Source organism: Hemibagrus wyckioides, linkage group LG10, assembly GCF_019097595.1.
Source record: "Hemibagrus wyckioides isolate EC202008001 linkage group LG10, SWU_Hwy_1.0, whole genome shotgun sequence".
In the NCBI taxonomy this organism is placed as follows: domain Eukaryota; kingdom Metazoa; phylum Chordata; class Actinopteri; order Siluriformes; family Bagridae; genus Hemibagrus; species Hemibagrus wyckioides.
Genome location: NC_080719.1, coordinates 8,119,260 through 8,138,442, shown reverse-complemented (window position 1 = coordinate 8,138,442; position 19,183 = coordinate 8,119,260). Strand labels below are relative to the sequence as shown.

The window sequence follows — 19,183 nt, the reverse complement described above, 5'->3', positions numbered from 1 at the left end:
AGTTGCCTTTATTTTCTATATTTTATTTTAATACTACAAGTACAGATTCACACAATTAAAATAAACACACCGATGCTGATGTAATATGACCTATAGTGGTATGGGTACTCGTAGAAAATATGTTTTAAAAGACGCAACTGAAAATATCTTACATGTACACAAATGTATCTAAAATTCTAAATTGTGAGATTATTATGCCACAGATATTATCTCTAACTGGACTTATTCTGATGGCAGATTTATTTTCTTTATAATAATGCACGGCAAATCGCAGGCTTATATTAAAGAGCTCTTTCTAATATAATATTGTTTCTGTACTAACAAAACACACAAGGATTTGTATGGCAGGCACTTCACATTTTAAAAATTGATGATAGGGTGATTTTTGGAAGGAGTCTCCAGTGTCAACTCTTTGCTTTCCGACATTCATTTCCTGTAAGTATTCAGACACTGGATAGTTTTCAGGAAGGAGAAACTTTGTGGTTTCTCAGTAACAAAATAAGCTGCATCGTCTCGTGAATTTCAAGAAAAGAAAAAGAGAGAGGTTGGTTAGGGAAAGTTCACAGGAGCAGAGAGGTATGGACTCACTTTTCCAAGTAGATGATGTTTATAAATTAAAGTGGATTGATACAGAGATCAGTTCACTCGTGTTAATCTTAATCACACAAAGTGCCAGCCTTTTGGTAAACATCGGACCACTTACTTCTACTGTTTATGATTTGTATTTTTCTTTGTCTGCCTCCTTCTTCTCCTCCAGGCTCTTAACAAGAAGGAGCAGCGTGGCTCTGAGAGCCCAGAAGTGGACACATGCTCGTATGTTCTCACCCCACACGCAGAGGAGAAATACCAGAAGATTAATGAAGAGTTTGATAACATGATGCGCAATCATAAAATGGTACGTTCTGTTAGAGTAATCATGTGTCTGCGTTATATATTGCGGTAATTACACCACAGCACAGTCGGTTCAGCTACAGCCCCGATCACAGGTTTATGTTAGTGCATCATTCTAATAGGTTATCATTTCAATAGTAACAGCTTACACAGGGACTTATAGTGTGGACACTCTGCATAATCTAGGCCTAAATGTTTTTTTTTTTTTTTTAAAGAAAAACAGAGAATCATTGATGTGGAACCTTTCTCTAAGAAGCTGATATTAATATTTTGTGAAGGAATCTTGAGTTTCAGTGTCAGGAAATCTATGGACAGACGACTAAGTGCGTTCTGGTTTCTCAAGAAAAGGACAGGCTGTGTGTGAGTGTGTGTGTGTGTGTGTGTGTTTAATATCTCATTCAGCTTCAAAATAGACAATAAGAAAGCTGATGACGGAGTGAAATTTTATGTCTATGTTTATGGCTATAATGTACAAGTGATAACAGGAAGTAAAGTTTATACAGCAATAAATATAACTGTAAACAAATAAAAATGACATATGAGTACTGTAGGTACAATATGTCATTTTGTAATACATTAAAAATTGCATTTGTTGACTGTTATGAAGAAAACACCTTGGGACTTGTTGTTATAGGAAAGTAATCAACCTCTGGATGGTAACAGGAGTGCCGCTTGGTGTCAGGCCACATCACACTAATCATGTTGTTGTATTTTCCTATAACAGCACACCCTGTCATGTTTGATACTTTCCATACCTTGTTCTAACTGAATTTCTCAATACCTCATCCACACCGGTTGTCCGATAGCCGGCGGTTCTGTCTCAGCAGAGCTTCTCCATGCCTGTGGCACTGCCCGTGTCTGAGCACGGTGTCCACTCCTACAGCAGCATGGGCGCTCTGGGTGAAGCCGGCATGCTGTCTCCGTCCTCCAGCACACTGCACAGATCTTCAAACACACGACTCTCAGGTCAGTTCAACACGAGGGAAAATTTGACTTGGCACAATTTCTTTCCCACTTCAAACGTTGTCAATGAATCAAAGTACAGATTATGTGTTTTTTTTTTTTTTTTTCAGTTTTACATGTAGAGACTAAGGTGGTAATGTATTCTCTTACTGTAACAAGTACTAGATTTTGTTTTTATATGCTTCACTTTTGCCTCACACTGTGTCGAGTTGTTCGGTATCATAAAAAAAGATTTGCTCATGTGGTTTCTGACGCAGTATGACATCTATATAAAAAAAAATCATCTGTAAAGATAGACTAAAGGTTATTACAGGCTAACAGCAGCAGTCCCGGCCATTGTGAAACCAAATCACTTGAGTTCACAACACAATGTTTGCACAGTGCTGAACTGGTGACTAGCGTTGATTGTAAGCAGCATCAGTCTCACTGTTTCAGTGGAAAACTACTTTTGGATACCAAGTATGTATTTACTAGCAAACTACATCCATCCATCCATTGTCTATACCCGCTTATTCCTAATTAGGGTCACAAGGGGTCTGCTGGAGCCTATCCCAGCACACATAGGGCGGAAGGCAGCAAACTACATTTAAGTGGAAAATGGATTCTTTTGTTGTTGATTTTTTTGGCTGAACTGTTTACTTAACTTTCATAGAAACTTTTGGTTTTTTTTGTCAGTATTATGCATCTTCATGTTCTCGCTGTTTTCTTTATACTTAGTCGCCTCTTTTTAATTATTTGTGTGAGACAAAGTGGAAGACAAGTTGAAAGCATGCAAATGTACCATTACACCAAAGCTTTGCTATCTTGTAACTAATGACCTAAATACAGTAATAAAATGAATATACGTGGGAGGAAATGAGCAGTTGTTTTTATGTTTGTGATCCTGTTTTATTTGTGTTTTAGCTGGTGTCCACACTTCCTCAGATCACACACCCAATGGTGTGCACTCTGCTTCAGTGGGTCAGTTCTTTCTCTCTTTCTTTCTATACTTTAATTGCATGTGATTCATGTTTGCTTGTTTAAGCTGATCCGGTTTTAATTTCACTCTCATAATTGAAGAGTTGATGTAAATACTTGATACACAATATTTATTACAGTGATCTTTATGTCTGAACATTTTTGGAAGCCAAAGAATTAAAAAAAAAAAACACAGACAGATGGTACTGTTATAACATTTCAGCTTTTGGTAAGGAAAGATTAAACATGTAATTAGAGCTTGCAGGATTTGGCACATTTTCCAGATTCATACATCATACAGAGAAACGCCCCACATTAAGCATTACTCTACTCTACTCACATCAATGTGAATCTCAACCTGATTAATCCTGAATGGTTTTAAGTGTACAGCAATAAATGTCAAAAAATAGAGAGAGAGAGAGAGAAACAGAAACACAGTACTACTCGATCCAAACCCTGTATCTGATAGATGCAGTCAGGATGTGAGATGATTTTCCCCAGACATTAGAGCAATCTCTTTATAAGTGCAAGTCTTGACTCAGAGGGACTCTCCGATTTCAGCAACCCTTTAATGCCATTCAAAATCATTTTAATTTCTTTTCATAAACAGTTCATTTGCACTGCTCTTTATTTGTTCCTATTTCTTTTATTATTAATTCTATTTTACAGTTTCTGTCATGAGTTAAAGATCTGTGAGGCATTGTTTTCCACATCTTTTACATCGGAAGTTATGATTTTTTTAGTTTTCTCAATTTATCAAACAAAATATTGTTTCGATTAGATAAATTAATGATTTAATGTTAGATGTTATTAGGCAGGTTTCATCCAGGGTCTGTTAAAGTGCTCCTATGTATGAGTGTGTGTGTGTGTGTGTGTGTGTGTATGCATGCATGTGTGTGCCTGTTGCCCAGTACTGGACAAGCCTGTGGTTCAGGGTGTATTACCCGTCATGCTCTCAGTGTTCCTGTGACAGGAACTGTATCCACTGTGACCCTGACCAGGAAAAAACAGTTACTGAAGATGAATGAATGGCTTATTAGATCACAAATGGCCCATTTATGTGTTTTGTGTATTTGGTCATTATACAGTGGTAGTTAATTATAATTATTAGACACACTCGATTAATCTTATTAAGGAGCAGGATTATTTTTATTCTGATTTCTAAGTTTAAAGGATCTGGAGGCTTATAATTTACAGCATGAAAGAAAATGCTCTTTTCTGTTGATTAAACCGATAAAGTGCAAACTGTTTTGTTAATAGACTGACTAAATAATAGTCACATTCCTGTCCAGCTGCTCCAATGTGTGTTTTCTGTGTGTCCTCTCAGTGAATGGCTACATCAGTGCTCAGGGAGAGAACAGCATGGGAAGAGGACCAACAGCCAAATCTGCAGCACCCCCTACAGGAAACCTCACAACCATTGGACATAAGCCAGAGCTCCGAGTGCTCATTCCACCATCCTGTAAAATCTCCCCATCTCTGGTAATGATCCCTCACCAAGCTAATCCTGTATTTTTCACTTTCTCATGAGAAATCATCCTCCAGAAACCTACACGTGTGTCAAAAGGTTTTCAGAAATCTCTCGTTCAGTTCCTGCTAGAACAATGTTGATATTCATACAAGTTGACTGAAAAATGGCTGAAATGTTTATTTAGTGCACAAACGTGAAATAAAGTGCATTTTTATAGAGCAATTGCTAATATTAATTAGCATAAAAATACAACAACAAAAATCTTACAGTATAGCAGTAGATTCTTTCAGGTTAGGCGTGATTGGAGCTGAAGAACGGTAACCATTTTCTCAGATAATTTAGAGTCCATTGTGTTTAAAGAATTACCGGCTGCTTAGTACAGAACCAAACACTAAGATAAGGTTGTTCTGGTAAGCAGCATTCTTTTCATTTCTTTAAATTATTTGACTCTGTCTTGCAAGCAGCCAGAGGAGGAAGAGGGAAATTTGGTAAGTTAAAGATAAATGACTTTAACTTATTTTCTCATTAAAACATCTAGAGGCCACAGTTGGTACAGCTTATGTCCTGATCATTAATTTCAGTTTGGTGCATTAGAGCAGAAAGAACATTAAATTATGCAGTGTAGTTTAACATCAGGAAAAGAACTGCGAAGCCGCTTTGCTTTATTCAAGGGGTGTGTAAGGTTTTCTTTCTTGGGAACCGTAGAAGGAAAAATATTTTCAAATAAAATAATAAATAATAGGCACGCGTGATTGCAATTATTGGTCTCCATTAGGTTTAATTTTAAGTGAACAGCTTAATAGGTGAGTTTCAAATACTTTCAGCTGCATTCTTTAAGAGAAAGATTGTACAGATATTGTTCACCTATTCCAAAGTTAACAGATTCCTGGTTAAAGAAACACAAAAACGTTCTTCTGAACCCAGAGCAAATGACATTTTACCAGTGTGACTGAAATGTTCGTTCACTTTCTATTGTGGTGCCATTGTGTATACCCAAAGGATCGGTATTATTATTGTAACCCTTTAGAATTAATGTTTAGAAAAAGGAATAGGGCAAGATCAGGAGCTGAGATGTTTTCTGATCTGGTTCTATGACACCCGGTAACATTATTTATATTTTTAAGCAGGTCAAATATTTTTTAGTTTTTAAATAACTCACAGTATACACGGTTTACTATAAACTTGTTCTTTAGACTAATACGGCAGTAGCCCATGAATTAATTAAGTGTATTTATGAGACGCTATAAGAAATGACAACCATGCTATGTTTTAATAACCTTGTAAACTTTATCCATCAATAACAATTTCCTAATCCAGAGATTTCTTTGTTTTATGCAATTTTCAGAGGATAAATAGCCCACCGTCCAGCCAATCGCTGAGCACACAGGTGGTGTCCATGGCAACACCCAGTATGCATCCCCAGGGCCTTCCATACCCAGCTATGACATCAGCATACAGCTCAGGTGTGTGTGCATGTTCAGTACCTTTAATTATTATTGTTAACCCATACAGTGTGGAGTTAAACAAACAACTGTTTTATTTGTGTATTTATTTAGAAGCACTAATTTCTTTCAGATTATGGATTAAACGCCTCAGAACTCAGTAATCTGCATGGCTTCAGCATGTCAGACAGCCTGACTTTGGCATCAGGGTCACCATGGCAACATACTCAGACAGCAGTTACTTCTCAGGGGTGAGTTAGTTTCCATCCATCCATTCATCCATCTATCCTTCTACTCATGTATTCATTCTTCATCTGTCCAGTTCAATTATTCATACAGTCATCCATTCCTCTGTGCATGTATTCATTCCTCCATTATCACCATCCACCCACAGCCTCATCCCTTTTATTAATTTATTTTCTAAATTCAGTCATCCATTCATCCTTCTTCAGTACACTTATTCATTCATCCAGATAATAGACGTGTGGTTGGATGCATATATACAGCAAACACTTCTATCCACCTATTTATTTTCCATCTGTTCCTGATACATCCATTTATTGATCCTTCCTTCATCTATCTTTCACACATCTAGCCATCCTTCCCTTTGTACATCCATTTATTTGGAAGAACTTTTGTCCCACCGTTCACTCATTCATCTACACACTCTTAGAAAAAAGTGTACCTCAGGGGGTCTTTTGGGTTGCTTTCTATCCATCCATCCATCCATCCATCTGTCACTCATCCATCTATGTGACCCATCCATCCATCCATTCATCCATCTATCCATCCATCAATTTAAATATATAGTAGTAACCAGAATAATCATAAAAATATCCTGTCTTTTCTTTCCTGCAGAGTCTCTCGTTCCTTATCCCATGTCTCTGAGCCATCCTCCAGATCTTCTCCAATCATGGATATAAAAGCTGAGCCTGTGTCTCCCCCAATGGCCTTCCTTTCTGCCCCTCCCTCCTCCTCTCTCCACTCTCCAGCCGATAGCCTTGCCTCCTCCTGCAGCTCATACGACGGGAGTGAACGTGAGGAGCAGCGCAGAGACGCCCACCACTCTGTGCCCACCCCAGGCCAGGGCAGTGGCCCATCAGAGGGCATCAGGGGTCCGTCACTCAAACGGCTGCGCACAGAGAGCTGGGTGACATAGCATTGAATAGGATTAGGCTATTGGAAAGTAAGCAGGGAGCAAACCGTTCGGTCACTATTTATTGCAAATAACAATATTGCCTTTGTCCCTTTTTAGTATATGTAGCAAGAACTATAGGGACATAGGACACCGGAAAAGGATGTGTCCTGAAGGAAAAATGTTCTTACAGGGTTGTACAGGGATGACTAGTGGTCAAGTCATACCTTTTTATCAGCAGAAAATTACATTTATGAAAAGCCTGTAGGTTGTTTTTTTTTTTCAATCAGGGAAAGAAATTTAGCTTTTAATGAGTTTTGTAGTATGACATCAAGCCAAAAGTGTTTGATATTTGTAAATGTTTCTACAATTTTCTTTATGGGTCGTCAAACTGAAGCATGTACTTGAGCCAATAATTGCCTGCTTCAAAATATACTCCATAGTGCTCTGGGCCTAGATTATTTGCAAGGGTGTTTTTGTTCTTTCTTTTTTTTTTCATGCTAGCATATGCAAAAAAACATGAGCATTATTAAAATTCATTGTTCTTTAAACTTTATAATGAATAAGCTGTAAATGCATGCTGTAATTAAATTTTAGTGCAGGGGAGTCCAGTTGCTATGCCCTTCCTGAGGTTCAAGTGCAATAAGGAGTTAAGTGTGTCATTGTTCTGTGATTACTTCTGTCACTCATGATGCCATAAGCCATGCTGAACTCATCTGATCTGCTCCCTGGTGAAGTGCAGACTCGTGGGGCACGATTGGAGAACTAAGCATTTAGGACACAGTCACGTTTGACTTTACATACTCAAATGCTTAAAGAAGGTGCGGTCACTATTTATATAATTATATCAGACGATTAGCACCATTTGTATCCATTGCATTTTTTTCTCTTCGTCATTTAGGCCCTAGTGGTGCAAAAGAGACAGCTGTTGTCTTTGCATCGGCGTGGCTAAAGGGAATATTAGTTACTCGTAAAGCGTGCACATAAGAACACTTCTGAATGACAAAAAAGGGACACCCTGGAACCTTGTGGATTTCATGGACACACACACATACACGGTCCACAAGACCTCAAGTGTGCCATTTGTTGACTGTATTGAAGGAGATCAGCTCAGGTCAGTTATTGTACCATGTCAGACCATCCACCATCCAGTGTGTTCTCTCTGCAGGAGGGTTTCAGCACCCAAAAGTTCTGGATGGTCAAACGTTTGTGGACACCCAACCATCACAACCCGAACGTGCTTGTGAGCATCCCGTTCCAGATTTAGTCCACCATTTGCTGTTATAACAACTTACTCTCTACATGTGTCCACAAACTAATGGTCATATTGAGAAACTTCATCTCTGCTTTATACTCTTCACACCAGGCTTTTCAGTCTCGGAAATGATTTGGATTATTTACCGGTAAGCCTCCTTTTCAACAAAACACATCCTGGACATTAGTAATGGTTGACCAAGGCTCTATTTATTAAACTTAGACCTAATGTATTTGGTATACTGTTTATAGAGTGTTGTATATAATGTACATATCGTTGCCTTGAGGTAGCTGAATATGATCCATTTAAAGAAATATAACATTTAATCCATGGTTGTCTTTTTTTGGTGTTTTATTTTTGTCCTGAACAAAGCTACCATTTGTGTTATTACTGATATACACGTTTCAGGACTGTTTCTTACCAAATATTGACTTAAGGTACGACACTCATGCAGCAGTTTCACCTGGATTGCTACTTATCTTCCCTGGAAATAAACACACATACACACACACACGTACACAGCAGAAAGGTCATTCACCACACAAGGATGTTAGGGGGTGTAAAATAAAATGTGACCTATTTCATATTGACTTAAAGTTCAGACAAATAGAAGTCAGTCAATTCTCAGCACTTTGTTGTTTATAGGAACCTCAAGGTGGGTTAGAGTCATCTATGACTCATAAACGTCTACACTTAGGTGCATCAGTGCGTGCTGTGTGGGAGATGCGTGGTCTGAAGCTGGGGACATGCAACAAATTTTTTGGTTTTGGTGAATCGAGATACTGCCTCAGAGCTGATCTCTTGAGACAGAGAGATTGATGTACTTTTATTTGTAAAACAGGAATTTTACAGAGCTATCTGTTTCTCATGCATGCATAAAAATGAAAAGCAAAAAAAAAAAAAGACATTAACTTGCAGTAGTTTTCTTCCATTTCTTTCTTAAGTTAACTATGTGTTGCTTAATTCTTACTGGTGTTTCTCCATAATTATTTCTTCTCAGTTGGAATTTTCCATCCAGGAACTGCATCAGCATGCATGCAGTGTAATATTTCAGCCAGCAGGGGGCAGCGAAGATGTGGGCAAGAGACTAAACTCACATTTTTCTGATTTTTTCTGAGGGTACCTTGTGGGGAAATTTATCCGATGTAATTAGTAAATTATTACTTTACATGACTTGTGAAATTCAGGAGAAAAGCTGCTTGAGATATCTGCTAAGAAATTCTTCAAAGGTTTCCCTTGTTTAAGCTTAAAGATTGTAACATGAGGCTTTTGTATTTACATTCACAAATATATATATATATATATATATATATATATATATATATATATATAGATATATATATATATATATATATGTGTGTGTGTGTGTGTGTGTTATATATAATATAACACACATATGTGTTTATATATAAATTTATATATACAATATAATATATATAAATATGTAAATGCAAGAGCCTCTGTTACAATATGCAATATGAGATATATATTTATTTATTTATTTAGTTATTTTTTTAAACTGCAAGGAAACCCCAGATAAAGAGATTTTCGGTATCAGTGCGGTCAGTATCGTTGTGTTGAGTATCAGTGGGTTCAGCAGCTTATTCAGTATTGCTCGTCCTCTTGATACGGAAGTTTCTGCCTTTCTCTTTGCTCTCTCGACTCTCTCTTTCCCTCCTCCGCGTGTGTTTGCTCATGTTTATCTCCGGATTGCTCACACACACACACACACACACACACCGCCAACCAAGATGACTTTAAAACGGCTTTAAACGTTGGACCCCAGGTAGGCTCCATTTAATCCTTTTTATACTGACATGAAGGGAAGAATTGGCTACTCGACTGACAGCTTTCTGTCTTTTTAGTTACCTGCTCTCTCTCTCTCTCTCTCTTTCTCTCTCTCACACACACCTGGAAACGGCTGTTCAAGGACCATAAACTTTTATCTCCTTTTCTTTTATCTACTCTCACTACGATTTCCTTTAGTTTGTTTGTTTTAGTTGAACTGTTTACATATCAGATCCCGCAGATCTGAATTCTCCGCAAGCTTTCAAAGAAAAACCTTTTTTTTAAGCACTGCTCGTATATTAATTCTTGTTCATTCTTGATTTGTGTTTCACATGTATCATGTAACACTTTGCAAGTATATTGCATATACAGAGATTACTCACACAACCCTGCTCTGTCTCCATAACTCACAAACTTCAGACCATAGACATGTACTGTGTGGACATCCTCCATTACCCTGATCAAGTAATTACAGCAGACAGCAGAATATTTGTAATCACCATATCATTTGTATAACAGTGTGTAAAAGCTTGGGCATGCAACACTTTGCAAGTCAGTATGCACTGTATCAAAAAAGTAATCGCTGTCTTGTGGTTTTCTTACAGATCAGAAGCTTGTCATGACAAGACATTAAGATATGTAAATCATGTGAATATTTATATCAGCAATCCTATTTTACATGTTACATTGGATTGTAGTATTTCAGTAGTACGATGGCATCAAACCAGATAAAACAGACAGTCCTGCTTTGCACAGACACTGAGATTTCTCCAGTAGATCTCATCACTCATTAAGGCGGAGAAATGTACATGACTCAGGGATTTGTCATGCTTTTAAGACTCATATTCATGTGTAGTTGCTCTCACTTATGGCAAACCAGTTTGCATTCCTCTCTCACTGTTGTAACTATGGGCCATTCCTGTTATCGCAACCAGACAATGACACCAAACGTGTGTCTGTAGATTCTCCTTTCAGAGGAAATGAGTTAAAAAAGAAAACCATCCATGAACCCATGTATAGATCACAAGGACAAAATGATTAGCTGTAAGTGTGCAGATTCATTTATACTAGTGGATGCATCCCAGTGCTTGCAGTTGAAAGGAAATCGCTCACAAGGACCAAGCATGTGTTTCATATACATAGCTGAAGTTTTGTGTTATTCGTCCTTTATTACTATAGCTATGGAGAGGCAATTCAAACATAATAGTGAAGAAATGTTCTGCTAAAGACCTATTAAGAGGCCAGTGTTTAGTCCATTAACAGTCTGTAGTAGTAGGAATTGTAGGACATATATACATTATGTTGTGTAACTTAACTAATTAGAGAGGTCGAGATTTGTTAAAAATCTTGTCCATCTGCTATTTAAATTGCTTTAATATAATTAAAAGTCCCAATTATAATTATTCTATACACTTTATATTCTATAATCTTATTGATTTCACTGCAAGAAAAAATGTTTAATACAGCGATTCTTTTGACGGTCAGTTTATCTTTAAATATAGGTGAGTGAAATGCTTTTTATCACCTGGCTTAAATGGTTCATGTAGTGATAAAGTGGCTTCCTGTAAAAGCTCGTCATGTTGCCTACAATGAGTAACTACACCGAACAGGGTTTATTGGTCTGGTTGTTGCATTGAATATATGGCATTGTCAGGTGAAGTGTGTAATGCGAGCCTCACTATCCATTTGTCCCGTTTAATCACGCTTTGGGTTTGTTTGACTGCGGAGTTAATGATTGTACATCATGGGCTTTACATCCGAGACGGATTTGGACATTTCTTCGTCTAAATCTTGTTTGACTAAACTTCTGCTAAGTCTATCTATCTATCTATCTATCTATCTATCTATCTATCTATCTATCTATCTATCTATCTGTCTATCTGTCTATCTATGTATCTGTCTGTCTGTCTGTCTGTCTAAACTAAGCAAATCTCCAAATCACCCCTCATATGGGCAGTGGTGGCTCAAGTGGTTAAGGCTCTGGGTCACTGACTGGAAGATCAGGGGTTCAAGCCCCAGCACTGCCAAGTTGCCACTGTTGGGCCCTTGAGCAAGGCCCTTAACCCTCTCTGCTCCAGGGGTGCCGTATCATGGCTGACCCTGTGCTCTGACCCCAACCTCCAAGGATGGGATATGCGAAGAAAGAATTTCACTGTGCTGTAATGTATGTGACAAATAAAGGCTGTTTCTGTTCTGTTTCTGTTTCATATTACATGCTGAAGCAAGCACCTTCTGTTTTCATGGGTTTAACCCCAAGGTTAACCCCGGAAACTTTTGACCACCCACACATGCACCAAAGCATGCATTTCTCACGTTTGCTATAAAAAGGACTGTTTTGAATGATGCACATTGCGGTTCTGTATCTTGATTAGACTTGTAAGGAGGGACCTCAAGGGACTGTGAGAATTGTGCTGGATGAAGGTTACATGTATTTTTCACTTTGAGCTGCTATCCACAGTGCAGTGATGTAATACAATACATCTTTAGTGTAGAGGGAAGTTGGCAGTGTCACAGCAGTCTCTGGAGGAAAAAAAAAAAGTGAATCAGACAGTCCATCCGATCGAGTCAATGAAGTGTACACTATTCACTGAACAGCTTCCACATGAGGGCATATAAGATCTGTGAACTAGCAGCGCAGCTCAGGGCTGCTTCCTGGACTATTAGCTCACGGCCCTTACTCTGCACTTTGCCCTGTGAGGCCAAACCCACTGGTACAGATGACCTGGCTGGGGATGTAAAAATTTTCCCATCTCTTCAGGATAGCAAGAGGATGGAGAGGAGAAGGGAGAACAAAGCAGAATCGATAGCAGTGGACAAAGAAGAAGTAGAGTAGTGGAGCTTTACAGAAAATTTGTCCTCACCATGGCAAAAGAGGTGAGATGACTGGATACCGGCTTTGAATGTGCAGCTCTGTAGTCTCACACTGTTACACTATAGCTCCATGTGGTGTGAATACTGTGCTATAGATCACTTCATAACATCATTAGAAGGTTTCAGGTACAATTCATTTCTCCCAATAATAATATAGTTGTGAAATAAACCACATAGAAGCTATGATATCTGACTAATGTTAACTATCGAGCTACTAATGTCCAGTGAGCTATTAATGACTAACATTAACTATGGAGCTACTAATGTCCAGTGAGCTATTAATGACTAACATTAACTATGGAGCTACTAATGTCCAGTGAGCTATTAATGACTAACATTAACTATGGAGCTACTAATGTCCAGTGAGCTATTAATGACTAACGTTAACTATGGAGCTACTAATGTCCAGTGAGCTATTAATGACTAACATTAACTATGGAGCTACTAATGTCCAGTGAGCTATTAATGACTAACATTAACTATCGAGCTACTAATGTCCAGTGAGCTATTAATGACTAACATTAACTATGGAGCTACTAATGTCCAGTGAGCTATTAATGACTAACATTAACTATGGAGCTACTAATGTCCAGTGAGCTATTAATGACTAACATTAACTATGGAGCTACTAATGTCCAGTGAGCTACTAATGACTAACGTTAACTATGGAGCTACTAATGTCCAGTGAGCTACTAATGACTAACGTTAACTATGGAGCTACTAATGTCCAGTGAGCTACTAATGACTAACGTTAACTATGGAGCTACTAATGTCCAGTGAGCTATTAATGACTAACGTTAACTATGGAGCTACTAATGTCCAGTGAGCTATTAATGACTAACGTTAACTATGGAGCTACTAATGTCCAGTGAGCTATTAATGACTAACGTTAACTATGGAGCTACTAATGTCCAGTGAGCTACTAATGACTAACGTTAACTATGGAGCTACTAATGTCCAGTGAGCTATTAATGACTAACGTTAACTATGGAGCTACTAATGTCCAGTGAGCTATTAATGACTAACGTTAACTATGGAGCTACTAATGTCCAGTGAGCTATTAATGACTAACGTTAACTATGGAGCTACTAATGTCCAGTGAGCTATTAATGACTAACGTTAACTATGGAGCTACTAATGTCCAGTGAGCTATTAATGACTAACGTTAACTATGGAGCTACTAATGTCCAGTGAGCTACTAATGACTAACATTAACTATGGAGCTACTAATGTCCAGTGAGCTATTAATGACTAACGTTAACTATGGAGCTACTAATGTCCAGTGAGCTATTAATGACTAACGTTAACTATGGAGCTACTAATGTCCAGTGAGCTATTAATGACTAACGTTAACTATTGAGCTACTAATGTCCAGTGAGCTATTAATGACTAACATTAACTATGGAGCTACTAATGTCCAGTGAGCTATTAATGACTAACGTTAACTATGGAGCTACTAATGTCCAGTGAGCTATTAATGACTAACGTTAACTATGGAGCTACTAATGTCCAGTGAGCTACTAATGACTAACATTAACTATAGAAACTATGGTATCTGACTTATGTTAACTATAGCGAGTGAGCTTTACTCAACCTGATCTTAAGGAAGTGGCTTTTATCGATCAAGACTTTGAGAAAGTGATTTTATCTCAAAATACTTTTAGGCAAATTCTTTCGGGTTTGAAGTCACATTCATAATGTCATCACTTTAATCAGCATGAATGGGTCAGGAAACCATTAGTGTAATTGCAGCCAGCTTTTTGTGTAAAGTCTGCAGTCCCAAGCAGCAGAAAAAATATGGGTATCGGTGTACCAGTTCCAGCCTGGGCCTTCTCACTGCCAGAAGCTATGAGTTTGCATTTTTACTTTTCACAAATGTTTTTTTTTTTTTATTCAGTCCCTCTATTTGGGTCATCCTGGAAACAGATGAATTGCTAGATTTTGAAGTTTGAGAGTCATCCAAAAACATGTTTACCGCTTTACAGAAACCATTTCCAGCTAAAAATAAATAAATAAATAGAAAATCAACATCTCCTGTTTCTCCTTATCGCAGCTCATCTATTTACACAGACCGTCTACACCCTGTGTGCCAGTTCACTGTAAATGCTGAATGTTGTGCTTCACATGCTTCCCCTCACGGACACATCAGCAAAGCCACAAAGAGCTTAGGCATCCTTGTTCTTTTAAAAAGGACAAGCACATGAAAAGCAGTTGTACTCAAAAATGATGGGCCAGGTGTTAGAGTGGCATTATGATAATCCAAAACGTACTCCCCCTGCCCTTTAATACCCCGACGCCCCTCTCCGCCCTCATGTTTTTGAGTGTTATTAATCTTCGGTTGGATGGATTATGTCACGAACAGTGCAGGGTGGAGCAGCGTGCTTGAGGCTGTTGATCCTAGTGTGTTTTATGTCTTGTAAGATGTTTGGTTATAGTTTAGATTGGTATCAGTTTTGTAAGTCGGTCTTTCTCACAGTCTCAAATTCCAAACCAGCTGGGCACGGGAAAGCTGCTGTTGTTGGATTTAATGGAGAAATGGTGTAGGATATCCTTCAAGGAAATGGTTTTTTTGAAAGCGTTATACTTTACACATAACAATGGGATTTTTTAAAGTGAAGGAACTATTTCCCACTTATCTAAATTCCCCTACAATTAACAGCAATTAGAGAATAAAATGGAAAAACACACACGCTACATGGAAGAGCACCAATACCAACATTTGGTGCTGTTTTGTGACACTGCGTTAGAGGAAAAGACTCAATTTCATGTCGGCACCAAAAACATTTAAAACCAGTATTATGCAGACTTCTGAGTGATGCGCCAGTCCTACAAGAAAAGAGCAGAAATGGCCTCTTGGGACGGTAGCTTTCCTGCGAGAGTGTTACACTGCCCTGTGACCCAACGTGACAAGATGTGGAGGCTGGCACATGGTAATATTTACCATCCTCAGATAACCTTTTACCATCTCCAGATACCACCCCCAGTGTGTTGAGAGAGTTCGATTTACTCTTGCCGATTGTCACTCACATTAGGACTCACCCACTCTATGTATATTCATTAATTCATTCCTTCTTTGTTTGGAGTTGATGTTAAAGTAAAGCCACCCCTATAATACAGAACAAGCGTAACAGAGCTAACAAACCCACCAACAATACTGTTCTGCTAATTTGAAAAAAAAAAGTAGTGTGATTGAGAAAGGAAAAAAAAAAACGAGTTTCAGATTCAGTATGAAATTTAACCAACAAATAATTTCCATCCTTTTACATCAGTAACCACAAAAGAACCACCTGATCATCATAGATAGCTCATATGATAGCTTGCTTATGTATAGACAAGTAATGACGCAACTCTAAATAGATAACACTAGTAACACAATCATAAATACGCTGGTCACGATGTAGGCCTGAGAATCGCGTTCCTCGCCTGTTTATCGCCGGTGATGCGTTCATCCGTTACGCCGACTGTCAGACGAAGCGTTATAATTTCATGCACAAAGTGTGTTTATTAAGATTAATCTAGGAATTAAATATCTGTGGTAATTGTAGTTCATGAATTAGGGATCAATACTCAGGCAGGTCGGAGCGTAAAGCAAGAACGTTAAAAGAAGAAAACACTGAAGGACAGGGAAAAAAAGACTGGCTCTTGTTTTGTTTGCAAAATAAACTGAGAAAATGCAGGGTATAAATCCATAAACTAACAAAAGGTAATGAGAAACTGATTAACTGGCATGACGAGAGGGAAAGGAAAATATTAAACACAAGCTGAAGGAGGAGGCGGGGGAGCCCTGCTTCATTAATAGGTTCCAGTAATACGCACAAGGCAAGGGGGACAACCCAGGCGAGGTGCCAACGTATCACAGAGTAAACCCACTCTCACTCTCACACTGTTTAGAGAACACATGTCTCTGGACTGGAGAGAAAACCAGAGGAAACACAGAGAACACAGGACACTTAGCGCCGAAAAAGAAAGAAAAGAACATGTGTAATGGAATGTAAGTGAAATAAAATGAGATAAAATGAAATGATGTAAAAAAAAAAAAAAAAAATATTGTGCAAAAATACAACAGCACAAACCCCTTAGTACTAAAACAATAGAGTTCTATGTACAGTATCATATCAGAAGTTATAGCTGATATAAGTGAAATATGATTAGAACATATTCCATATATCATGCTTCGGTGTTAAAAGATTATTTACATGTGTCCAGACTTTAAATGTTTGTTAGTGTCTGTATTATATTAATTAGCCATCAAATGATAGAGGCAGAGTTCAGCTCCACTCACGATTCACACGAAGCTAAATGTAGGAGCTTAGCTTCCACCGAGTCCGTGTCCGAATTAACCTGTGCATAGAGCAAATGAGGAAAAAGTGAGGCGGATCACGCAGGGTGAACAGAGCCGAAATCGGGGACAGATGTGCCACACTGTACCAGATGTGCTGCTACTGAACTGGAGATCAGTGTAATTCAAAAGCAGTGATGCCCTGGGAACAAACAGCGAGTTATATTTCAACCGGAAAGTGATGTAGACATATTAATGGGCGAGAATCTCGACTCCACATAAGACATCACACATCCTTGCGCATCAGCCACCTGGGTGCCTTATAAAGCACATTTAAGTAAACTTGTTTTAAGTAATTAAGTCAGTTTTATCTGTCACATACACAATCATACACAGTAGGACGTGCAGTGAATGTCATCAACATAGAATTAAAATAGAATAAATTTAGACTAAGAATAGAATTTAACTGTACAGGTAAATACATCGAAAATATAATCATATAGTATATGAATACAGACAGGTGGCAGAACAGTATGGTTATAATGAATAAAATGCAATTTTAGTGCAGTATATTTGTGCAAAAATCCGGTTGAGGTTGTGGGTTATTGTAGAAGCAGGAACAGAGCTCTCAAATACAACATGACCCACATTATCCTTTTATAAATCTAATAAACAAGAGTGTTTATTATTATTATTATTATTATTATTATTATTATTATTATTATTATTATTTTTAGTAGTAGTAGTAGTATAGATTAAAAAATAAAAACTCATATTACATCAGTGTCACAGTGAGAAAAGTCTGGCACAAATAATGCACTTCATTCACACATACAGGGACTAATTGCCTGAGATAACTCCACAGAGAAGCTTCAGTAGGATGAATATGATGGATATAATGCTTATAATTAGTGCTTGTCTTGTGAGATGGAAAAGTTTCTACTTTCACTAAAAACACAGTTAAGAGATCTGCTATGTAAAGTTTAGAACTGTGAATAACTGCGCAAATGCCACTGGTGCACGATTTTATGTCATACACTTACATTGTCAAAAGTTTTGGGACATCTGCCTTTGCATGCACATGAACTTTGGGCCGAGAACACCTGGCTCACAGTCTCCGGTCTAATTCATTCCAAAGGGTACAGGCCGGTCAAATTCCTCCACACCAAACTCGCTCATCCATGTCTTTAAGGACTTTGCTTTATGCACTTATGTTATTCCCAATTGCTTCCCCTTTTTGTTATAATACCACTAACAGTTGACTGTGGAATATTTAGTAGTGAGGAAATTTCACAAATGGACTTATTGCACAGGTGGCAACGTATCACGGTACCACGCTTGAATTCACTGAGCTCCTGAGAGTGACCCATTCTTTCACAAATGTTTGTAGAAGCAACCTGCCTGATTTTATACACCTGTGGCCATGGAAGTGATTGGAACATCTGAATTCAATGATTTGGAGGGGTGTCCCAAAACTTTTGGCAATATAGTGTAGATTTAAAGGTGTCTGGAAAGCAGGAGGTGTCTGAGGCTATAGACCATCAGAGGATTCGATGAATAGCCTGTGCATTTTAAATAAGGGATTTATTTACTTATTTATTTTTAATGAATTTATTTATTTATTTATTCATTAATTTTTAATCAACGAAAAGGGTCAGTGATGCAGTAATCCAGCCTGACAGGAAGTGGACAGTTTTTCCAATAACAGCAAGTCTTTTATTCCTCGTATACGACAGCAATTTGTCAACACTCGACAAAACTCTGTACCATTTCTAGCATATACAGTTTGGTGGAACATCCACAAAATAAGTTCCTGTTATCATTTGCATTATAACAGCTTCAAACTGTCATTTCCTCATCAGTCTCTAAACTAAAAATGCAATTTGTCATTTGTCTTTCCTGTGACAGACCTCCTAAAAAAAATTGTCTGTTCTTTAAAAAAATTGCTTACGTTATTCACACTCCCTCTAAAATGCTAAATGAGCATCATCTCATAGAAAACCAAACCATTTCAACAATTACACCAGTAACCAAACAAAAATCTGTTTTAAAATCTATTTGTATAGAGAGTCTGCTGTTCAAGTCGCTGTGAACAAGCTAGAGAAACAGTAATGAGTAAATGAATGCCGTA

At 37.9% G+C, this 19,183-nt stretch overlaps 2 protein-coding genes across 2 annotated transcripts in view; both read left to right on the top strand.

Annotated features, from left to right (window-relative positions):
* The window catches only part of mef2ab (myocyte enhancer factor 2ab), a 29,774-nt gene extending 20,894 nt beyond the window's left edge, over positions 1-8,880 (top strand). Inside the window, exons 5-11 of the mRNA XM_058401789.1 lie at positions 758-895; positions 1,698-1,857; positions 2,758-2,814; positions 4,139-4,293; positions 5,628-5,745; positions 5,858-5,975; positions 6,583-8,880. Coding sequence (XP_058257772.1) covers positions 758-895; positions 1,698-1,857; positions 2,758-2,814; positions 4,139-4,293; positions 5,628-5,745; positions 5,858-5,975; positions 6,583-6,883 — 1,047 coding nt within the window. The 3' untranslated portion in view covers positions 6,884-8,880. The remainder of the gene's footprint in view (positions 1-757; positions 896-1,697; positions 1,858-2,757; positions 2,815-4,138; positions 4,294-5,627; positions 5,746-5,857; positions 5,976-6,582) is intronic.
* An 863-nt stretch (positions 8,881-9,743) lies between these two features.
* The window catches only part of mctp2b (multiple C2 domains, transmembrane 2b), a 32,631-nt gene continuing 23,191 nt past the window's right edge, over positions 9,744-19,183 (top strand). The window contains exon 1 of the mRNA XM_058401215.1: positions 9,744-9,900. The gene's annotated coding sequence lies outside the window, so the exon portion shown is untranslated. The remainder of the gene's footprint in view (positions 9,901-19,183) is intronic.